This window comes from Carassius gibelio, chromosome A7 (assembly GCF_023724105.1).
Source record: "Carassius gibelio isolate Cgi1373 ecotype wild population from Czech Republic chromosome A7, carGib1.2-hapl.c, whole genome shotgun sequence".
NCBI classification, from domain to species: Eukaryota; Metazoa; Chordata; class Actinopteri; order Cypriniformes; family Cyprinidae; genus Carassius; species Carassius gibelio.
This window is the reverse complement of record NC_068377.1, coordinates 33,639,714-33,663,164: the sequence shown is the minus strand read 5'-3', so window position 1 is coordinate 33,663,164 and position 23,451 is coordinate 33,639,714. Positions and strand designations below refer to the sequence as shown.

Sequence of the window (23,451 nt, the reverse complement as noted above, 5' to 3'; positions counted from 1 at the left end):
TGTGTGTGTGCGAATTTTATTAATTAAATTTATTAATTTAATTATTTGTTTCTTCTCAGATAGATAGATAGATAGATAGATAGATAGATAGATAGATAGATAGATAGAGTTGTTAATAGGCTGTACTGCATCAGGCGTGTAATGTGGCATGTTATTTGGTGACACAGGAGCCCGAATCAATCAGTGTATGTCTGTTGGTGAGGTGGGCTGGAAGGTCTCTGAAGGACACTGATGTAGGAGGGAGGAGCTGGGAGCTCTGGATCGTCCAGCAGCGCGTGCACGAGAGCAAGAATGACTCGGGATAACACATCAGTCCTAATGCTTGAATCCATCCGCTCGGTTTGCGCTCCTTTTGTCTTTCTCCAACTCTGAACGCGCCCGGCTGAAGGTAAGAGCTCAGCTGCTCTCTGATACAGCAATGTGGGTTAAAACCAACGATCAGTCAGATTCAGTAACGTAATTTCACAACAATTTAAGTCGCTGATTTATTCCCATTTAAATGAAGTTACGCGCAATTGTGTGACGCCCGGCGTTCACGCGCTTTTGTTATTGAAAGCATCTGTAAGTGATGTTAGGCGTGATGAAAGTAGAAAGTTGCTGCCACATTGGTTCATGAAATTGGTTTATTCAGTTGCTCTTTAATCTTATGTTGGAGCTTTATTCTTGACATTATCTATATCTTCAACACGTTTGTGTGTGTGTGTGTGTATATATATATATATATATATATATATATATATATATATATATATATATATATATATATATATATAATTTTTCTTTACATTTGCTTAAATATGTTGTTTGCAATAGCTATTTATCGGCTTGTGATATAATAGAGTACAAAAATAAAACAAATTACATTGTACAATCACAAGGAATATGTAACTCACTATGGCGCTTTTCCACTGCGTGGGTACTGTTCGGTATGATTCACTTTTTTAGGACCAGTTCGGTTGAGGTTCCAAGTTTTTTTAATTTTTTATTATTATTATTTTTTTTTTTTAATCAGATTAGAACAACCAAACTATAGCTTATATATACATACATATACATATGTAACCCCTCTCACCCGGGTCTTCTCTGACGCTCCTCGCACTCGCTCGAACCCGGGTCTTCCGGCATGGGAGGCGGACGCACTAACAAGGAGGCTAAATGGCTACAGCCACTAGCGCGTCTCTTGAGATCGGTGAGTGAGGTTTACCTGTACAGCACTACTCGCTGGCCTCCGTTACACTCACCCCCCTAAACCTCACTCCCATCCGGGTCACGGCACCAATGTAACCCCTCTCACCCGGGTCCTCTCTGACGCTCCTCACACTCGCTCCGAGCGGGGCTCGAACCCGGGTCCTCCGGCATGGGAGGCGGACGCACTAACAAGGAGGCTAAATGGCTAAAGCCGCGTCTCTTGAGATCGGGGAGTGAGGTTTACCTGCAAAATAACCAAAAAAAGTTGGGGTTCCAGGAATCCAGGTGAACCGTACCGTTAACAAAACATGACATGTAAACTCTGCCTATCACTGATTGGCCGGAGAGAATCGTCACTACTTGCGTCACTGAACTTGCGACACAAACACATCAGAACCACTATATTTAAGTCAGCACAGCCAAAAAAATGGCTGTTTTGTTGTCTGTTGAGGAGGTGCAGAGGTTCCTCTCATCAATAGCAGAGGAGCGGATCCAGCGAGAGCTTGATGGATCGGCATCGAATGAAAAAAAACGAAAGATGAATAATCCCGCCCACTCTAAAGTCAAGTCAAGTCACCTTTATTTATATAGTGCTTTAAACAAAATACATTGCGTCAAAGCAACTGAACAACATTCATTAGGAAAACAGTGTGTCAGTAATGCAAAATGATAGTTAAAAGCAGTTCATCATTAAATTCAGTGATGTCATCTCTGTTCAGTTAAATAGTGTCTGTGCATTTATTTGCAATCAAGTCAACGATATCGCTGTAGATGAAGTGACCCCAACGAAGCAAGCCAGAGGTGACAGCGGCAAGGAACCGAAACTCCATCGGTGACAGAATGAAGAAAAAAACCTTGGGAGAAACCAGGCTCAGTCGGGGGGCCAGTTCTCCTCTGACCAGACGAAACCAGTAGTTCAATTTCAGGCTGCAGCAAAGTCAGATTGTGCAGAAGAATCATCTGTTTCCTGTGGTCTTGTCCTGGTGGTCCTCTGAGACAAGGTCTTTACAGGGGATCTGTATCTGGGTCTCTAGTTGTCCTGGTCTCCACTGTCTTTCAGGGGTGTAGAGGTCCTTTCTAGGTGCTGATCCACCATCTGGTCTGGATACGTACTGGATCCAGGCGACTGCAGTGACCCTCTGATCTGGACACAGACTGGATCTGGTGGCTACAATTACCTCGGAATAAGAGAGAAACAGACTAATATTAGCGTAGATGCCATTCTTCTAATGATGTAGCTAGTACATCAGGTGGTATGGGAAGTGTTCTATGCTATGTGTAAGCTATATGTAAGCCAGGTTAAAAAGATGGGTCTTTAATCTAGATTTAAACTGCAAGAGTGTGTCTGCCTCCCGAACAATGTTAGGTAGATTATTCCATAGTTTAGGCGCCATATAGGAAAAGGATCTGCCGCCCGCAGTTGATTTTGATATTCTAGGTATTATCAAATTGCCTGAGTTTTGAGAACGTAGCGGACGTAGAGGATTATAATGTAAAAGGAGCTCATTCAAATACTGAGGTGCTAAACCATTCAGGGCTTTATAAGTACCGTATTTTTCGGACTATAAGTCGCACCTGAGTATAAGTCGCATCAGTCCAAAAAAACGTCATGATGAGGAAAAAAACATATAAGTCGAACTGGACTATGAGTCGCATTTATTTAGAACCAAGAACCAAGAGAAAACATTACCGTCTACAGCCGCGAGAGGGCGCTCTGTGTTTTCAGTGTAGACTACAGGAGCACTGAGCAGCATAGAGCGCCCTCTCGCGGCTGTAGACGGTAATGTTTTCTCTTGGTTCATTTCTCTAGGTTCATGTAAAATTAATTTTTATTAATTAGTCACACCAGACTATAAGTCGCAGGACCAGCCAAACTATGAAAAAAAGTGTGACTTATAGTCTGGAAAATACGGTAATAAGCAATATTTTAAAATCTATACGATGTTTGATAGGGAGCCAGTGCAGTCTGGACAGGAGCGGGCTAATATGGTCATACTTCCTGGTTCTAGTAAGAACTCTTGCTGCTGCATTTTGGACTAGCTGTAGTTTGTTTTTCTAAGCGTGCAGAACAACCACCCAATAAAGTCGAGCCGTGCCGTGCCGAGCTGAGTCGACATTAAGCAAGCGACATTATACAAAGAGTGTATGGGCTATGTTGTCATTTTGCAGCATTTTATGCTTTGCACTAATTGCCCCAAAATTGACTCTTAAGTAAAACTTAATGTATGATGTCATTGCATTAGATAAGAAAATATCAAATGGCATTTATGTGCATTATTATTTAATATTTTTGAAGGCATAAAGAGTAATCAAATACACCTGTCTGAACACTAAAAATCACATCAATTGAATATTTTTGCAAAATACCACTGACTGATTCCACTTTATATATTGTTATAGATTGATTTCAGGTGTGAATTAAATGTAGATCCTTTTCGGGGAGCACTGTACTGCATGCTGTAATAAATGCTGTAATAAATCTTAACTTTAGGAATTTAACTGTTTATTAAACAAATGTGTTAACATTGTTTATTTAGTACACAAATGTATCACAAGCAAATTTTATTCAAACATTTAGACTATAAAGCTGTGTTCTGCTTCCAAATGCATCAAGTCAGTTTTGACAATGTCATTGATTCTCTTTCAAGTGCACTTTGAAGGATGCATTCAACTACTTCACATTGTCAGTTTACCTAGATTGACACAGAATTTGTAATCTAGTTAGACTTTATAGTTATACTGGCCCTTTTATACTTAATGCATTACATTTAATCAGCGGCATGTCTGACCTACTGTAACATATGCATGTGTTACAATTTTTTAATTGCCTTTACTTGAGAATAAATCACTGCATGCTCACATGGGGTCAGATTCAACAACAGAGCCATAAACCTCTGGCTGCCTTCTGCCTGACCGCCGCTCCACATGTTTGAATCTAAATAGATCGACCATCTTTCAGAAATTATACTCCTTAAATACAGAAATCAAATATAATTGTCTCTAAATATTAGCTCCCCAATCTGGCTTCCTGCAGTCCCGTGAAGCTTGCTTTTGTGAAGTGTAAATAGAAACGTCTGCGCTTTGCCAAATCAAACTGTTACATTAGATTTGAGGAAGGAGCATGAGTGCGCTTTATTAAACTGACTGTTAGGATTCAGTGATCGTGGCCAAACCAGAGGACTTGAGGCTTGGCGCTGTGCCTCTGGGATTGGCCTGCCAGCTACTCCAGGCTCTATTACTCGTGAGCTGGTGTCCAGTGCTTAAAATACAGTATAATACAGGATACATTTATGTTGTGAGCCACACTGCATATTGTGTTATTGTTCAATTATATCTCGCTAAGTTTTAGAACTTTAGGGAACAGTTTATGCATTATATTTGTAGTAGCATCTTCTAATAAAAATTCTGTAAGTGGTGAAAATCAAGTTTTAACATTGTTTGCATGCCTAGCTGATGTTTGTGATATGCTTAAAGACAACCCATGTAATAATTCATCAGTCAACAACAACAATGCTGAGCATTTTCAACTAAAAACTGACAAAGAAATGCTCATAAATCCAGTTTGAAACGACTCCGGTTCCCTGTTGTCAGAAGAATGTAAATCAATCTCATTAACTTGTGGGCGTTTCCATCTAAGGATGTTGATTTTTAGAAGGTAGCTGTCTGAGATGGAGAACGTGAGTATGGTTAGTGTAACATTAGTAACACATTGTTAGCTGTTTGATAATGTAGTCAAGTCAGAGGCTAATGATATCAGTTACCGTTATGTGTTCAGCGCTGTAGAGAGTGATACATAAAATGCATTAGCATTCTGATACATGGACTTGTAGGACTTGTGACTCTTCCTCTGTGCATTCAGTTTCTGTTTCAGCCATGTATATCACTTGCCACTGTGTAGGCTTTACTTTGTGAAAGTGGAGCCGTATTCAGAGCTGGTGTGACTGAGTGGAGGTGGGGACTAATTTGCATATTCATGATACACTGTAAACTAAATGAGATAAGGGTGTAGATTTATATTCAAGCCAGGCATGAAGAAATTATTTTCATTAGTCGTTTCATTCATTTTGATTATCAAAGATGATAAACTTTCAGTTGGACAGATTTCTATTGAAATCAATTCTGTTGAAATTTGCCTGCAAAATTTGCAGAGCGACAGTGGGATTTTCCTCTATTATTACATGGCTTTTTGCAGTAGCCTACTTGACTTTGATTGGTCAGTCATGCCATTCTGCAGTTAAATCTTTCTGCATAATGACCGTTGATACCGATTTCTTAGTTTTTGGTGGTGTATTTCTTCTCATGTTATAAAATAATTTATATCCATAACAGTATTTTATGTCTATTTGATAAATGACCATCTAATAAGCATGATAATGTACAGTCAGCTGATCACAATCACAAAGCAACTGTCTTTAAGGTGATAAATGGGCTTTATTTTGTGATAATAACCAACTAACTGAGATTTAGAATCCAATTAGAATTTGGAATTTGTTCTGAATCTGACTCTTTTAAGCGCAGTTCCATTCACACGTTCACTCCACTCATATTGTTGTGTCTTTTGACATTTTTGTCCTTGTCGGTATGGAGAATCACATGAGGTTTCCTGATCTAATTGGAATTGGCTTAGTCCTTTTTTAATCCTATTCCTCAAAGCAATCCTCTCTAGATCTGTTAAGGATCTTTCGTGTGACCTTAAACTGAATTTCATGCCAGTATTTTTATGAAGGAACTGTTCTCGTAGAAGTCGCTTCTTCATAGAGTTGAGGGTCTGTCGTCTTTTGCTGTTGTAAAATGTTAGAGGTTTGTTAGGAATTCTTTCCATCCAGGGGGAATTTTCCATGATCTGGGCTTTTGTTCACTTTTTTTTTTTTGTATCTAATGTTTAGGAGTGACTGTATGAAATCTTATCTGTTTGTTCAAACAATGTAGTCAATATTTGGTATATCTACTCCAGTTGCTATTGCAATGACTAAAGACTTTCTTCTGGAACAGATCAGAGTTGTTATCAATATGTGGAAAGAGGATAGAAAACTGATCATTTTGCCACTGCTCACATTGTATGCATATGCTGTTTTTGATTTGAGGAATCAAATGGAAAATAAATAAATAAATTGGTTTCAGGTCTAGACATTCCTGAGTCTAACTAATTCAGAGTCAACGTGAGATTAGCATACATTAGTCCTCAGTGTGAGCTTTATGATATCATGAAGAAGCACAGCAGGATGGAGTCTGTCAGTATAGGTCTTACGTCCGGGACTTCTTGTTGAGCATAACAAAAATCAACCCCAAATATTTGCATGATGAATGATGAAATTTACTATAAACATTTGACTCCAAATGTACAGGAGTTCATCAGGCAGTCGTGAGTTATAACTAAACCAGTCCAGAACAAGTAGGCTACAATTAAACCCTGATTACATTTCCAAAAACTCAAGAAGCTCAGTGTTTTATAAAGCAATCTGTCTGAATATATCTACAAAAATGAATGTTTCTGGCAGTAATGTCCTAAAACAGTCTAGTTAAATTACATCATAATAGAAATAATTACTTATGCAGATCTTTTTTGAATAGCAAAAACATGGATATGTAATAAAATGTTCAACAATAAAGAAATAAGATGCAACAGGCCCCTGAAGCCAGATGTAGCTGTGTCAGTCTGCATTTATTATGGAAACAATCACACAACCCTTAATTACTAGACGAGGCCTTGTAGGTTGGATGCAGTTGTCTTCATATAAGACCACAGGGTTTAATGCTGTGTCCATGTTTTGTGTAGTGAGTTATTGTAAAAATGATTTATGTAAAGAGGCCAGACATTTACTCAGCTCCAGAGCACTACGGGAATATTATGTCATGTCTGTGTGCTGTATGACAATGCCAGTTGTGTTTCTGATGGAATTGCATTGGTCTGCTGGAAACATTCATCCGTTTTTAAGTAACTCATTGTAAGTGATGTTTTTATCTGTGGAGCAGGGCATCTTTCAGCTCCTTTTATGGGAATGTAAATTAATTAAACAGACTCTATAAGGATGGACCTCAAATTAGTGATGATTTGAATTGCAGTGATGATATACATATACTTTTTTTTATGTTTTCTTTTTTTTCAAGATGTATATGGAAACAGAATGCACTGAATGAACTGAACATGCAGCTGTTTGCATTTTAGGAAAAGTGGTGTTTTATTAACCACTGATGCAAACCCTCTTTCATTCCTACATGCATTCTCTCTCTTTTACACTAGGGAACGTACAGGTATTAACAATAAAATGGCATTAGTATCATCAATGAAATAAAAAGTAATTTGTACAAACACAATGTATTATTATTATTATTTTAAGTAATTTTAAACATGCAGTCCTGGTAAATATATAACGTATAAGTATTCGCGTAGCTCAAAGAGTATGGTGCAAGGAATGGCAAGCTCATGGGTTTGGTTTCCAGGGAATGAATACATCTGTTATAAATAATTGTATACCTTGACTGCAGATTGCATGTTGCTTTTGATAAAAGTGTCTGCCAAAAGCATAAGTGTAAGTAAGTGAGAGACAAAATGTACATTTTAATGCACAGTCCTAAATATACAAGAGACTCAGTGTAAAATTATTGCTAAAATACACAGTGTTATTTTCTCGCATTGGCTCCTTCTTTTTTCACTTAGACAGAGTTGATAGATCCTAAGTAAGGCATCTGTTGGTTGCCCTGGTAACTGTGGAGAAGAGCGGGAAGGTGTGAAAGTGCAGGAATACGGGTGTTGTTCCTTTGTCTTCATCCATCAGATCTCAAGATCTGCTCCTTCACTGGGAACACCAGGCAGGAATTCTCTAAAAACAGGTTTGGGAGGATTTGCTATTAAAAAAGGCACTTGTAGCCACTTTTTAGATCTTTTGAAATGTTTTTGATATGTTCTTATATATTTTTTGGGAGGCTTACTGAGTGAGGAGTAAATGCAAGCAAAAATAAAACCTTCATGGAATTATTTTATTTCTGTCTTTGATGTATATTACCGTTCTGGAAGGCAATGTCAGCCTGTGATGTGATGATGGATGGTTTTCTATCAGGATTGCCCAGATTACATGTCATAATATCAGATTTACATGGGATTGTGGTAGATTATGTGCAACAGTAGCTGTATGATGTGGTTTTAATTGGAAACAAGATGGCTTGAATCCATGTTAATGAGAAATGCTGTTACAGTACTTTTCTTGCCCCCATAATCCGGTGGGTTTAGCGTAATACTGATGCTGTTTACACCAGCCAGCAAATCAGACTACATGTGTGTTTGATTATGCTGCAGGTGACACTGAAACGTTGCTTGCGATTTGTTTAGTCTTCACTCACTTTTGACTTCCATCTGTGCTGTTTTTGGTATTCGTGTAAATTGAGATTTCTATAAAAGCTTTGTTTGTCTCCTTGCATCTCTCGCAGGTTCTGGTGCGGTGAAGAATGCAGAGAGGAGGCGTTTTCTTACGATGCAGTAAAACCAAAAAATAGTCTACTGTACCATAATCACTGGAAAGAAAAGAGGATTCTGATTAGCAAAGAGAAGCAAAGTGAGAATGGGGCGGAAGAAGATCCAGATTACCCGCATAATGGACGAGAGAAACAGACAGGTGAGATGAAGATGTCTGCAACATGAATCAAAACTAAAACTGCAATAGGAAAATCTATCAGTGCTTTCGGTTAAAGATAAATGTGCATTTAATCTGTCATTTGTGAAAAAATTTATATATTAAATATATACACTACAGTTTGAAAGTGTTTTATAAAGAATTTAAAACTCTTATTCAGCAGGAATGCATTCAATTGACCAATTATGATAAAGTAAAAGCATTTATAATGTTACAAGAGAGAATGAATACGCTGGAGTGTTTCTTCACTGAACCACAATTAGATTTATAGTGCATCCTTTAAAAAGTAAAGAAATACATAAATGGAATTGTAAAGCATTCAGAAAAATTTAAATCCTTATGATTTCGATTCATAATCAATGGCATCTGTTATCACTGGATACAGCCAGTTGCATTACCATTAGTTTTATGTCAGAAAACGATGACTTGTACCTGTTTAGAGGCTTTTTTTAAAGATATCTTAAACTCTAATTTGACCATTGGAGCAGAGGGAACCTCGCACACCTTCATTCCTAGCAATCATGATTTAAATCTGTTAACAAATGATTTATATATCCAAATGTTCGCTCAGGAGCGCCCCGTGTCTCTTAAGCGTGTTTAATGAATGTACCGGTCAGACTCTGGGTGTGTCGTGGTGGGACCGGGCTGACCCTCCTCCGTGCGTCTGCACACAGGAGCTCTTGTCTGGGTTCCTCAGTGCGCTGCAGTCCCTGTGCTGTGGTCGCAGTAATTAGAGCAGGTCTGGGCTCCACATCTCTCATTAGGAGACCGGTCAGACTGAGGCCTTGTACAGTGTCTCTCTCTGCCCCTGACGGCCATCACTCACAGCAAAACCACAGGGACAGGCCTGAATTTGTCCAGTCTGTACTGTGATCTAAATTTAAAATACCAACCCGCACCACAAACCCTATCTAGTCTGGGCGCTCTTGTTCAGGAGAGTATTTTTGGTACACACAGTGTTTTTGATCAGTGATTTACACTGAAGGTTTTTAGTCCGTGACATGCATATGTCGAAATACTGTAGATTCCTATATACATGAATAATCCCTCTGTACTGTATGGGGTTAGTTTACTATATAGTCTTAGTGCAATAATTCACTATTAGCCATTTTATAGAAAGCCTTGATATATTCTAAGTGATAGCATGATACATACATATATATATATATATATATATATATATATATATATATATATATATATATATATATATATATATATATATATATATATATATATATATATATATATTTATTTATTTATTTATAAAAAAACGTTAGCTGTTACCATAGTTTTTGATGTTTCTGAAAGAAGTCTCTTATGTTTACCAAGGCTGCACAAAACAATATATATTAAAAAAATATGTATTTTAAAATGTAATTTATTCCTGTGATGCAAAGCTGGAGTTTTAGCATCATTACTCGTCTTCAAAGTCACATGATCCTGAAAAATAATAGAAATCATTCTAATATGCTGATTTGAATTTACTTAGTACACAATATAGTACATCAGATGGTAATTGCATTGTATTTTATAAATTCTATGCGAGTACTGTATTCATATACAGTAGTGTGGTATTTATATTGTACTCCAAAGTGTAAAAAACATATTACCTCCATAGTAACATATCAAGAAAAACATGGTATTGTCATTCTTCACTTATTTAAAAATATGTGTCATGATTGTACAATGTGTATTCCTGGAAGTATCATCGTGTACCATGTAAGGAAATAAAAATAAAGTAAGTACCATGGTATTTTCATAGGATACCATCAATGAACATTTCTTTTTTTCAGTTTTCAAAAAACAAATGGTAGCAGTTTGTCAAAAGAATAATGGTCTTATTATGGTACCATGCCCTAAAAAAATGGTAAAACCATGGTCATTTTGATACTGTTGTCTTTCAATTCTATAGAATAGTAAATACATTTTTATATTTTTGTTGCTTTCATTCTTTCGGACCCTGATTACTCTTTATCCACATGTAAATAACGTGATTATAGTTTGGTTGAATGAACCATTATTTTCTTATCCAAAATCAATAATCCCCTCACACTCTAAATAGAACGCTGTGTTTGAGCATCTCAGATGTGATTTTACACCGTGACATTGACAACAAACATCCAACGAGTTTGTTCTCAGTGTTTGCTGTAAGAATGTGGTTCTCAGCTGTAAAGTGGCAGCAAGCTTGAGATTCCTCAGGGAGGGTGATAATTGGCAGGAAACATGAGATGATCTGGCAACCCTAACAGCTGGGTCCCATCAGACAGTCGTGAAGAATGACTTCTTCTGATACTAGTAATGAGCATACACTCAGAAAAATTACAAATAATAATAATAATAAAAACAATATAGTACCATAGTCATTCTTGATAGAGTATTAAAAAAAGAGTTGTATGTAATTTTATAAACTACCCTTTTAACGTTTGGGGTTGGTAAAAATTCTTTACGTTTTTGAAGAAATTTCGGTTGCACTTTATTTTACAGTACGTGTACTAACATGTACTTATAGTGAACTTACAGTGTATTTATCTAAGAAAGTTCTGGTAACACAGGGTAACTACATGGGGTAGGGGTAGGTTCAGGGTTAGTACCTAGTTATTATTACATAGTTATTGTAATTACTATAAGTAGTACATAGTATGTACATGAGGAACAGGACTGTAAAATAAAGTGCTACCCAAATTTCTTATGCCCACCAAAGTTGTAGCTATTATCTGATAAAATATACAGCAAAAACGGTTACACTATAAAGTATTATTACAATTGAAAATAACTGTGTTCTATTTTTTATTAAATTTTAAAATGTAATTTATTCCTCCAGTCTTCAGTGTCTCACGATCCTTCAGAAATCAATCTAATGTGCTGATTTGCTGCTCAAGAAACATTTCTTATTACTATCAATGTTGAAAACCAATTTTGACCAATTTAAAATGTCTTTGTAGAATGAAATTACTAATTTCTTTCAAAAAAAAAAAAAAAGACTTTCTGACCCCAACATTTTAAATGATAATATAAAGATTAACACTTATAATAAGTAAATGTAGGTTATACGTAAGTTATAGTTTTTCAATCTAGGCAAAACCAGTAACAAAATCCACATCAGTCAACAGATGTTAAACATATTACTGAAACTCCGTAGTTGATATCGTTGACCATAAGGATAACATATACAGCTTTCTGATATTTCTCCTGTCGTTTTCCCAGGTGACGTTCACAAAGAGGAAGTTTGGTCTGATGAAGAAGGCGTATGAGCTCAGTGTTCTGTGTGACTGTGAAATAGCCCTGATTATCTTTAACCGCTCCAATAAGCTCTTCCAGTACGCCAGCACAGACATGGACAAGGTCTTGCTCAAGTACACCGAATACAACGAGCCTCACGAGAGCAGAACCAACTCAGACATTGTAGAAGTAAGTGGCTACACATTTTTGACAACGTGGGAATTTCAAAAACAGAATAAAATCTTAATTTCTATGTGCTTGTGACATTTGACAGTAGTGATCTTGATTCATTCTGAATCTTATGACCCATATCTGATTGAATATCTCACAGAACGCCCTTGAACAGATTACACTAATGCATGTCGTAGCATCTGGAGATGCGGGGTGCATTTACTGATGCTGTAATACAGTTAGCAAACATTTGGGCCACATTTCAAGCATGCAGGCTGAAGTAATTATAGATCACTGTCTTCAGTGAGGCATGTGCTCAAATTACATATTCATTTTCACATGCATTTGCTCTATTTATAATTAACATGTGATAGTGGCCAAGGTTATTCTATTACCTTTATTATTATTTATTCCATGGTGAAAAAAAAAAACAATTACGAGATTTAAACTCAGAATTCTGAAAAAAAAAAAAAAAAAAAAAGAAGTCAGAATAGCGAAATTTAAACTAAGAATTGCGTGAAAAAAAGTCAGAATTTTGAGCTATAGAGTTGCATTTTTTTTTTTATTATTATTTCCTGCCAGAAAAGGGCTTCCATAGTTTTCTATTTGAATATATTTTGAAATGTAATTCATTCCTGTGATGCAAGTTTCTGTACAGATGCCAGATTTAAAGGAAATAGTGAATGTGTGTTCAATGTCTAGCTATCTGTAGCTAAATGCTGGTGCCGAAGTCATGTGAACAGATTGTTTTTGAGTGGTGCTAATTGGTTGTAGCTAAAAATAAGGATCCAGTCTTATCCAACATTCATACTGAGGAAACCTGAGATACTATCAGTCAAGGACGTGGAACTCTTGGCGAGAGCTGCTCTCATTGGCCTCCATGAATCACAAATCACTTATGTGTACCAGAAATACATTCTGAATAAAAAACAAATTATGTGTGCTACACACTACTGAAGTTGTGATTTGCCTACAGGAATTTTGAGCCTAGTTGCCACTTTAATTTGATAATAACTTATAATATGTATCCAAATAGAAATTCTTTTAAAGATCGATAAGGAGGGTCATCTAAGGAGAGAGAAAAGTATTAAACCTGCCTCTAAGTTACAATTAATTGTACCTCGGCGTTATAGGAAAAGTTTACCCAAATATGACAGTTTACTGAAAATGTTCTCACCCTCAGGCCTTCCGAGATATAGATGAGTTTGTTTCTTCATCAGAGCAGATTTTGGAGAACTTGCGCATTACATCACTCGCTCACAAGTGGTTTTTTTTGCTGGTGGAAGCGTTATTATGGATCATGTTTTTTTTAGCCAGAAACAGCATTGGTTTGAAATCCCTTAATTAATGATGGATTTGTTATTTTTGCTTTCTCGTACAGTATGCGTCTCCTCTACAATTTCTGAATAGATTTAGTTGAAATTTCTAAGTGAATTTTGTGTAATTTTGTATTTTTGTATTTATTTATTTTTATTGGAGTTTGACCATAGCAAATCCATTCTGCATTGATTACTGAATGACCAGGAAATTGGTCATAAAGTGCATTAACTTCTTCAACCTGGCCTTCCTGCAGCCAATGATAATGATTTGAGTGTGATAGATCTAGTCAAAAATCTTCACTGCATATCACATTTTGGTTTTGATTTCCATAATATCAACACCTACATTTGTTTATCAGATTAATTGAGAGTCACAACCTCTTATCTGAACTTTTCAACCACTATCTGAGTCACATGTAATGTAAGGCCCAGTTATAACTTTAAAGCACAGAGTTACAGCATTAAAGACGCCTGAGGATGAGATAAGCTTCTGATTTCCATTCACTTTCATAAAGGCTCTTAAACTGCTGCAAGAAGGTCCTCAGTCTACTGTCCTGCACTCACACTTTTGCTTTAGGACTGTAATGTTCAGTAATAGGTAGGAAAATATCCAAAAGAATATAAAAAAAATGTATTATACATGCAATATGATGAGGTCACATGACAACAATATAAGACTCTACTATTAGAAACATAATAATGCCCACTTTATTTACATGCTATAAAAAAATAGAAGGTAGTATTTAGTGTAGCTGAATACTGTATTTTGCTTTTGGTTTATAATTAATAAAAGTAAAATGTATTTTCAAAGAAAAATAATCAACATTTCAAGCAGACTAAGCCTTATATTTGTATTTTTTTGCATATAGACATTGAATATTATAGTGAATGTTAGAGTTTTAATGCCATCATATTGTACGTATGTGCTGTTCCCTACAGGTGCTGAACAAGAAGGAACAAAGAGGTTGTGACAGCCCAGATCCAGAAGCTTCATATGTCCTCACGACTCACGCGGAGGAGAAATATCAGAAGATTAATGAAGAGTTTGACAACATGATGAGAAATCACAAAATTGTAAGAAAAGTGTAATGTATGTTTTTCATCTTGGCATCCCTGTTACACTACACTACTTTTCAAAAGTTTAGGACCTTTTTTTGACTCTTCAATGCTCACCACACCACCTTAAAAACTACATAGCAACACCGTTACAATCACTCCAAACACTCTAGCGCCTGCACACAGTAGGTAGCAACACTCTAAAAGCATCCAAAACAGGCAACCTCTGCTATTTAATCTAACTAATCCCTTGACATCTCTCTCACATCATCTTCTCTGTCTCTATCAGCCGGCTGCTTTGGGTCAGCAGAGTTACTCGATACCGCTGACTTTGCCCATCACAAACCCCACCATCCTGTCCTACAGTACAGACAACTCTCTGGACACCCCAGTATCCCTCAGCGGGACGAATGTACTGTCTGTATCCTCCAACACTCCCCAGAGCAACAACAGCACTGCTGTCATGGGTCAGTATCTATTGTTCATCATTACCATGTGCTTTTGAATGCAATACCATCATGATGTGGTTTCCTGCACATCATACATAATAATGCTGTGGTGTACAATAGTAATTCCATGTTGTATTTTGAGGATGCTTGGAATACCATGTAAATACAGTGGTTGATATGCTAATCATTTATTTCCATGGTAAATATCTAAATATCATGGGATTGCCATTGCTTTGGTTCAGTCATAACTCCATTTATTCCAAACCTGTATGAATTTCTTTCAGCCGTTGGACACAAAAGAAGATATTTAGAAGAATGTTGGTAACCAAAAAGTTAACAGTAACCATTGACTTCCATGGTATTGTTTCCCATACTATGAAAGTCAATGGCTAGTGTCAACTGTTTGGTAGCCATTGACTTCTATAGTGTAATGTTTACATACTATGTAAGTCAATGGTACTGTCAATTGCTTGGTTAACAGTCTTCTTCAAAATATCTTCTTTCGTGTTCAATAAGTGTAGAACAGACAGTGTCAGACAATAAGTGTCAGACAGACCAGCGAACTTGCTCTGCTCAAGCAGGTCAGATAATTGGGACCCAAAGCTAGGATTGCAACCACAATGCCGCAGGACCCAGTGTAACTGAGATGTCTGTAGAAGTTAAAGGAAACTGCATGATGGAGAAGGTACCCAGTGAAAACAAGGATATTAGTCCACCAGAAGTACATACCAAAAAGCCAGTGAGGAAGCAACCAGGTTAGTTCAACAAGATCAAGTGGCCTAAGGCAAATGATTGGATTGCTTGTTAGAGGAGTCAACTGTTAGAGCTGGAGTTGCAAAGCAGTGTCAAGAAAAACCTTAACAGCCTTGGAAAGATCACCTTTGAAGAATGCACAGGGAGGTTTGGCGAGGTCAGTAGGAAGGAGCTCACAGCCCCAAGGAAAGCAAGGAGAGAAAGGGAGATTGAAAATCAGCTCTGCCGGAACTAAAGGAAAGTGGCACCCAAGGAAAAAGTTGGCCTGAAGGAGCTGTGGGACGAACTTAAACAAATCTCTGCCAAGCTGCAAAGAGTGGCTACACTGCTCGGCTCCCCAGAGTATGTACAACATCTAGCCCTACCGACAGAGCCATTTGATACATGCTCACCTTAATTACGAGAGGTGGAGGAGGTTATCAAGAAGGCATGGTCAGCATCAGCCCCCGGGACTAATGGGCTTCCATATAAGCTGTACAAGAGCTGCCCCCAGGTGGTTAAGATACTGTGGTAGCTCATGAAAAGAACTTGGAAGAAAGAGCAAGTCCCAGCAGAGTGGCAACAAGCTTTTGGTGTGTTCATTCCCAAAGAGCAGAACTCCAATACAATCAACCAGTTCTGAAACATTGCCTTGTTGAACGTGGAGGATGAGCAACTTTATCATGGGGAATGGATACATTGACGCAAGCTACCAGAAGGTCGGAATCCCAGGCTTGTCTGCATGTATCAAGCATTCTTTTGTGATTTGGGATCAAATTCAGCATGCAAAGAGGGAGAAGAGCGACCTGCATGTGGTGTGGCTAGATCTTGCCAGTGCATATGGCTCAGTGCTGCACAAGCTGCTATAATTTGCCATGGAATTATTTTATGTCCCAGGTTGTGTGCAGAACATTATCACATTATACTTCATTAACCTGCACATGTGCTTTACTCTGGAAGGCTAATCAACAGGATGGCAATGGCTGGAATGCGGGATTGCCATGGGGTGTGCCATATCCCCCATCCTATTTTTTTTAGCCTTCGAGGTAATCCTCAGAGGAGCCAGGCAAGTAGTCAGGGGTATCAAGCTACCATCAGGCGGGAGGCTTCCACCATTGAAGAGCTACATGGATGATGTAACAGGCACCCTTCGGATGGCTCCATACGCCTAACCTGATTTTACCAAGTGAGACATGTTCCTGGGACAACATCGTTGTTGACCCTGGAACAACATTGTGATTAACCAATCAGATTTGAAGAACCAGTTTATAGATTTTGTGAAGTTTATGCTTAAAATCAGTGTTTGGTGCTTGTACATCAGTGTCATTCATCTATCATTTCCTCTGATTTTAGGGATTACTCATGGTTAAGGTTAGGTTTAGGTGTAGGGATATGGTTAAGAATATATTTTTGGAGTAAAATGTTGTTCCAGGGTCAACAAAATATGTTGACCTAGGAACACATAGGACTTGGCAAAATCAGGACGTGCGCTCCATACATGACCAGGCTCCTCAAGCGCTTTGACGAGCTGCTTAAATGGACAAGAATGAAGAGCAAGGCTGAAAAATCAAGAAGTCTCTCGATAAGGAAAGGTGTGCTGTATGTCAGGACCATCTTCGTTGTTGGAACCATTGAGAAGCTTGGTAATGCAGTACACCACAGATTTATCTGACATGCAGATGGGGAAGCTAGCCAGGCAACAACTTGCAGTGGGCTTGTCAAGAATTGAGCAAAGCCATCTGCCTGGGAAGCACAAAGTGTGGTGCTACCAGCACGCATTAAACCAGCGTGTGCTGTGGCCTCTAAAGGTCTGTAAAATTATTACTATTCCGGAGGTTAGCAGGATGGACAGCCTTGCCAATAGCTACATTCAAAATTGGTTGGGATTGAAAGTCTCTTTAGCCGGAATATGCTGGAGCTCCCCATCAAATCCATCAGCCTAGGGTACAAGTAAGAGCTAGATTGTTCTGGAGCTAAAGGACTAGGAAATCAAGAGGTGATGGGGTTAGTCCAGACCGGTCAGGGTAGCCTAGGCTGGGGAGACGCACAGCAGCTCTGGTCTAAAGCCACCAAGAGGCAGCAGGAGACCTGGAAATTACCAGGCTGGAGCAGGAGTAAAGGCCATATCCAATGGCAGTCAAGGAGCCTGGACGCAATGGGACGTGACTGTGAACAGGCGCATTACCTGGGCAGTTAACTGGAGTACGCGGCAGTCAAGGCTCAGCTTCTGTTAAAGGCGACCTTTGACACCATCCCATGCCCCTGGAACCTCACCCAGTGGTTTGGAGACAAGGTAGGCTGCCCGCTGTGTGGCAACATAAAGACAAGCATCCAGCATATCTTATCAGGGTGCAAAGTGGCATTGATCCAGGGACACTTCAGGAGGCAAAGCCAAAGCCAAAGCAGAAACAACATCTCACCTGTTTAATCATCCAAAAGAAAAAATAAATTCATACAGGTTAGGAACAATTTAAGGGTGAGTAAATGATAACAAAGTTTCATTTTGGGGTGAACTATCACTTTAAACAGTCATACAACGGTTTTGTTTGTTTAATTAATATCCATATGTTTAGATGGGATGCAAGGCGCCACTCTTCCAAATGGTGTGCACTCCAGTTATGTGGGTAGGTACTTCCTTTTTTGGTTAACTTATACAATGTGTCCGAATGTAATGATAAAGTTCAATTAAGGTGCCAGTCTATTTAAAGAACAGACATTAAACATGTGATTTACTTCCCTGCATGCTGTGCAATTCTGTTTAAATGAAAGATAAAATTACAAACCATTCACAAATCATGCGAATGTTTTTAAAAGGTTGGATGTGTATATAGTTTACTGTAATTTACTGTATTATGGGTATGAAGCCATCAACTTGAAACTATACTGTACTGCACTTATATGTAGCATATAAATGAAAGTAGCTGAGAATGTGGCAGATCCTGTATGTGTATATTACAGTACGTGTTAATCACGGATGTTGATTGTTGTGGTCAGGACGCGAAGTCGTGACCTCATGCATGAAAAATTGATTTCCTTATCCACCACTTGTCCTTTCTGCGTTCCTGATTTGTCAGTTAATGAAATGCTCCAGGTTATAAATAATGTTTTTTTTTTTTTTTATAATATTATATAATATATATTTTATATTACTATTATATTATAGTAATAATATTTCAAAATATTACAGTTTTTATTGTAGTTTTGATCAAATAAATGCAGCCTTGATGCAACACAAGAGACTTCTTCAAAGAACATTAAAAAATTTTAGTGTGCCTTAGAATGCCAATAATATTAATCATTTTTTTTAATTATTATTTTGTTCTTACTGATCCTCCCCACCTAAGTTGTAAGTTTTTGATATAAGCACACACTTTTAACCTATACCTCACCCAAATTGTAATAATATCCCTTTTGTTGTGCCTCATTCAGCCAATGGATTTGTTGGCAGTTCAGAAGGAAACCGTATGGGAAGAGTTGTTTCGGCAAAATCTCAAGCGTCGTCAGCAGGGGGCCATAAACCTGATCTCAGAGTGCTCATTCCTCCTGTGTGCAAGCGCACTGTCTCTTCACTGGTGAGAGTTTGTTTTGTGTGCCATCAACAACATATCTACAGTGTGCCAGAGAAACATCCTGACAATAAGAAAGTATTGATGTCTGAAACTGTCCTTAAATCTATTTCTTGCAAGCCGCAAGAGGAAGGAAAGAAACATTTGGTAAGGGGAATTTGATTATATTTAATTCAGAAAAGCTTTTTTAAAATGACTCATTAACTAGGTCATAAGAAATGCAAGAAAATCAGTATTGTTACAGCTGCCTTTTGTTTAACAGTTACATGCTAGTTACAGGCAATCTAGTGGTTCAGAGAAACATTAAAATCACTGAAACCTTTATACACTGCTCAGTTTTTAGTTAAAACAATATTTAACAGAAAATCTAGTCCCAAATATGATTAAGACATTTAAGACAAATCTGTGTACATAATTTATTATATTTTTGCTTTGTTCTTCTTTGTTTTGTTGTTTGTTCTTTTTTAAACTTGTTTTTGATTTGCTTTGTTTTGTTCTGTTTCGATTCCTCTTGTTGTTGTTGTTGTTGTTGTTTGTTTGTTTTTTTGCATTCATTCATTTATTTTTGTTTTATTTTTGCATTGCTTTGTTGTGTTTGTTTTAATTTGTCTGCTTTTTCTGTTAGTTTTGTTTATTTTATTGTGTTATTTTGTTTTGCTCTGTTTGTTCTGTTCTGTTCTGTGTTTTTTTTTTTTTTTTTCATTTAATATAGTGAGATTCAGTCATCTTAAGTTTGGCTAAAGTGCCCAGATTTTTTGGTGTTTTTTATGTTAGCTAATTAGCTGCACCTATTCATAATATCAGCTCCAACTTTAAGTGATGTATGGTAGTCTGATTACACTGTCAACACTGATCATTTTGAAGAGAAAACATAAAAATTAATTAATAATACAGTGTTATGGTTGTCTGTAAGCATCTTATTCCTTCACACAAATCAACCCCTGTTGTTTCCACTGTGTTCTTTGTTTATTTAAACATCAGCAAATAGACAACTCTCAGTCCAGCCAATCACTGACTACGCCTGTGATATCCGTGGCAACCCCCAGTCTGCATCCTCAGGGCCTTGTATACTCAGCCATGACCTCGTCATTCAGTACAGGTATATATAATTGACCTATACATAATAAATCATCTAATAATACTAGATTCTGGACCTCATGACACTACTGAATGACTATTGTACTTTTTAACTCTTTCGTTTCTTATAGATTTTGCCCTGAGCAGTACAGAGCCCAGTTCTTCACACAGCTTCAGTTCCCCAGATGCTGTCACATCAGCATCAGGGTCTTCATGGAAACACAGTCAACATGGTCAGCCAGGCTTCAGTGCTCAGAGGTTAGACTGTGGGATTGAGGTCTGATGCCACAATATGGCATGCATTTCCTTCATTCACCCATGTGTTAGAGTGTTAAACTGCAGACGGATTTTATACCTGATTTGAAAAAAAGTGAAACAATTTATTAGGTCAGAGTAAGTTTGACTAGCTGGAAAAGCACATTTACGAAACTACGATGAAGTAAGGTAAAAGGTAACCTTTACCTAATCCATACCAGTTTTCTATAATAGGTTAGTGGATCAGGCTCTTTTTTGTTGGTTCAAATAGCTCAGGGAAGTCCCACCTAGCTCAGCTCGTCAACTACCTAAACCAGCATTCATAAACCATTTTACTTTTATTTATTTATTATTTTATTTTTAAAAAACTTTTGTTTTGTTTCAGAGACAGTTACATTTATTATTTTTTATTCCTGTGAAGCAAAACTGTATTTTCTTTTCAGCATACTTCCTCCGTGTCACATGATCCTCCAGAAATCATTCTGATACGCTGATTTCCTGCTCAACAATTATTATTTTCAATGCTGAAACTAGTTGAGCTGCTTAACATTTTTGTGTAAATTATGATAATTATATATATTGTTTTGATGAGTTCTTATATAAATACAAAGTTATAATAATAATTATCATAGAAACTGATAAATATAAAGTTATTATAATAACATTATAAAGAAACTGATAAATAGGAATTGATAAATAAATTTTGGGATGATTTCTTTGATAAATAGAAAGTTTAAAAGAACAGCATTACACATTAAGTTATTACTGTCACCTTTGATAAATTATTTATTTTTAAACAAAATTATATTTATTTCTTTCAAAACGTTGTCTTAGTGACTCCAGACCTTTAAACCGTAGTGTAAATAACATAGTACTAATAACCATCTTAGTTGTCTTGTTTCTTTCCAGAACCACACAACCTCAAGTTCAGGCCTCGGACTCTTCCAGCAACTCCATCAGCATCAAATCAGAGCCCATCTCCCCTCCAAGAGAGCATGCCGGCCCCTCGCTGTACCACACCATCCACCCCAGGCCTCGGCCCAACTCCAGACAAGAAGTGGGCCGCTCTCCTGCTGAGAGCTTCAGCTCTTCTGGTAGTTCATATGAGGGCAGTGACCGTGAGGACCAGCGGCTGGACTCTCACACAGTTGCAGCATCATCAGGACAAAGCAGTCGATCATCACCAGAGACCGAGAACCAGGAAGATCCCTCAGTCAAACGCATGCGCACAGAGAGCTGGGTAACTTAGGATGGCTTTTTTAAATAACATTTCAGATATGCAGACTGCTGCTGTAGTGCAACAAACACAAAGTGCTGCTTTAAAAGAGTCTCTGAAAGGTAAAAACACAAAGACAGTTATTGTGAATGGGTGTGTTCTGTTGTTTGTATTGTTTTAGGATTAACAAAGTTACGAAGTGTCTGACTCTTTGTTTTTCTCCATAGAGGGTTAGCTTTGCTGCATTATTTGCAGTATATTATTTTTTGCGAGCCAAATGTGTTATTTTACCTTTTGTATGTTTATCTGAATCCTCGTTCAAAGCCATATAAATATTGATAGGGATTTACTATTTGCTGTCATTTAGTGCAATTAAAATTTTTAAAAGACATTTCATTTTGTTTCATTTTTGTGCTACAGAAAAAAAAAAACAAAGAAAAAAACCCCCTATTTGAAATGGCAAACTTAATCTTCTGTGGAGTGTTGACTTGTCGGTTGCACTTTATTTTACAGTACGTGTACTAACATGTACTTATAGTGAACTTACAGTGTATTTATCTAAGAAAGTTCTGGTAATACAAGGTAACTACATGGGGTAGGGTTAGGTTTAGGGGTAGGTTCAGGGTTAGTACCTAGTTATTACATAGTTATTGTAATTACTATAATAAGTACATAGTATGTACATGAGGAACAGGACTGTAAAATAAAGTGCTACCGACTTGTCTGTCAAGTTTTAGATGAACCTCAGGTATCTGCATTTCAATCATCAACTGGCAGCCAAATAACACTTTCAGTTCTTTCAAGATTTGTGGTGGATAGATGATAAAATGGCCCAAAAATCATTGATTAATTAGATTTATTAATATAACCACCTAGCAACGCCTTTGTGGATGATAAAATGATCTAATCATAATTTGAATTTTTTTTTTTTTTTTTTCTTAAAACTACAATCCTTCTATAAGAGAACACATTATAAACATGTCATATTCATAATCAAATATCTAAACATCTGTGAATTAGATGTTTAATATACACAATGTAAATAACTGTCTGCCTGATTACACAAGCATTTAAAAAACATATGAAAAGTATTTAAATGTCTTTTATGGTGTTTTTATCCTTTATTCTGATTCTGCTGAATGTGACGGGGATGCTGTAAAGGTACAGTCGAGTTTATAGCCAATTTCTAGATGTTTTGTGAGGTTTCTGATGAGACGTTCAGGCATTTTGCTGCTAATACCAGGTTTTATTTGACAGCTTTCCTCTTTCCTGACACAATATGTTCATTAGGCCAATGCCCTCAAAATCTTCCTTCATGACATATAAAATCATTTTACACTGATGCCAATACATTCTATGGAACTCTGTTAGTTGTTTTTTTCTCAAATCCAGGTGACCCCTTTATTGTTTGTTATTCTAATAAATGGCAATAAACATCACATGATTCACTTCTGTCGCTGCCTGTGTGATTTAACTGCTTTAGAGCTAGAAATGTTTCATATATATAATAATTAACTAGGTCACTGACTTTTGTGGAAGGCTATATCACAGGATGTGTATTCTTTGATGATG

General features: G+C 37.2%; 1 protein-coding gene across 2 annotated transcripts; it reads left to right on the top strand.

Moving 5' to 3' along the window:
* Positions 1-206: 206 nt before the first annotated feature.
* LOC128017325 (myocyte-specific enhancer factor 2A) lies at positions 207-23,311 on the top strand. Of its 2 annotated transcripts, XM_052602667.1 has the most exons (11): positions 207-388; positions 8,614-8,798; positions 12,024-12,227; positions 14,468-14,602; positions 14,874-15,051; positions 18,339-18,389; positions 19,195-19,337; positions 19,452-19,478; positions 20,313-20,430; positions 20,540-20,666; positions 21,573-23,311. In XM_052602667.1, exons 2-11 carry the CDS (start codon positions 8,745-8,747, stop codon positions 21,910-21,912), a joined length of 1,377 nt encoding a protein of 458 aa, XP_052458627.1. In that variant the 5' UTR covers positions 207-388; positions 8,614-8,744; the 3' UTR covers positions 21,913-23,311. The 2 variants fall into 2 exon arrangements, with proteins under 2 accessions (XP_052458627.1, XP_052458628.1); XM_052602668.1 differs by lacking the exon at positions 19,452-19,478 and having other exon boundaries at positions 209-388.
* Positions 23,312-23,451: the final 140 nt, after the last annotated feature.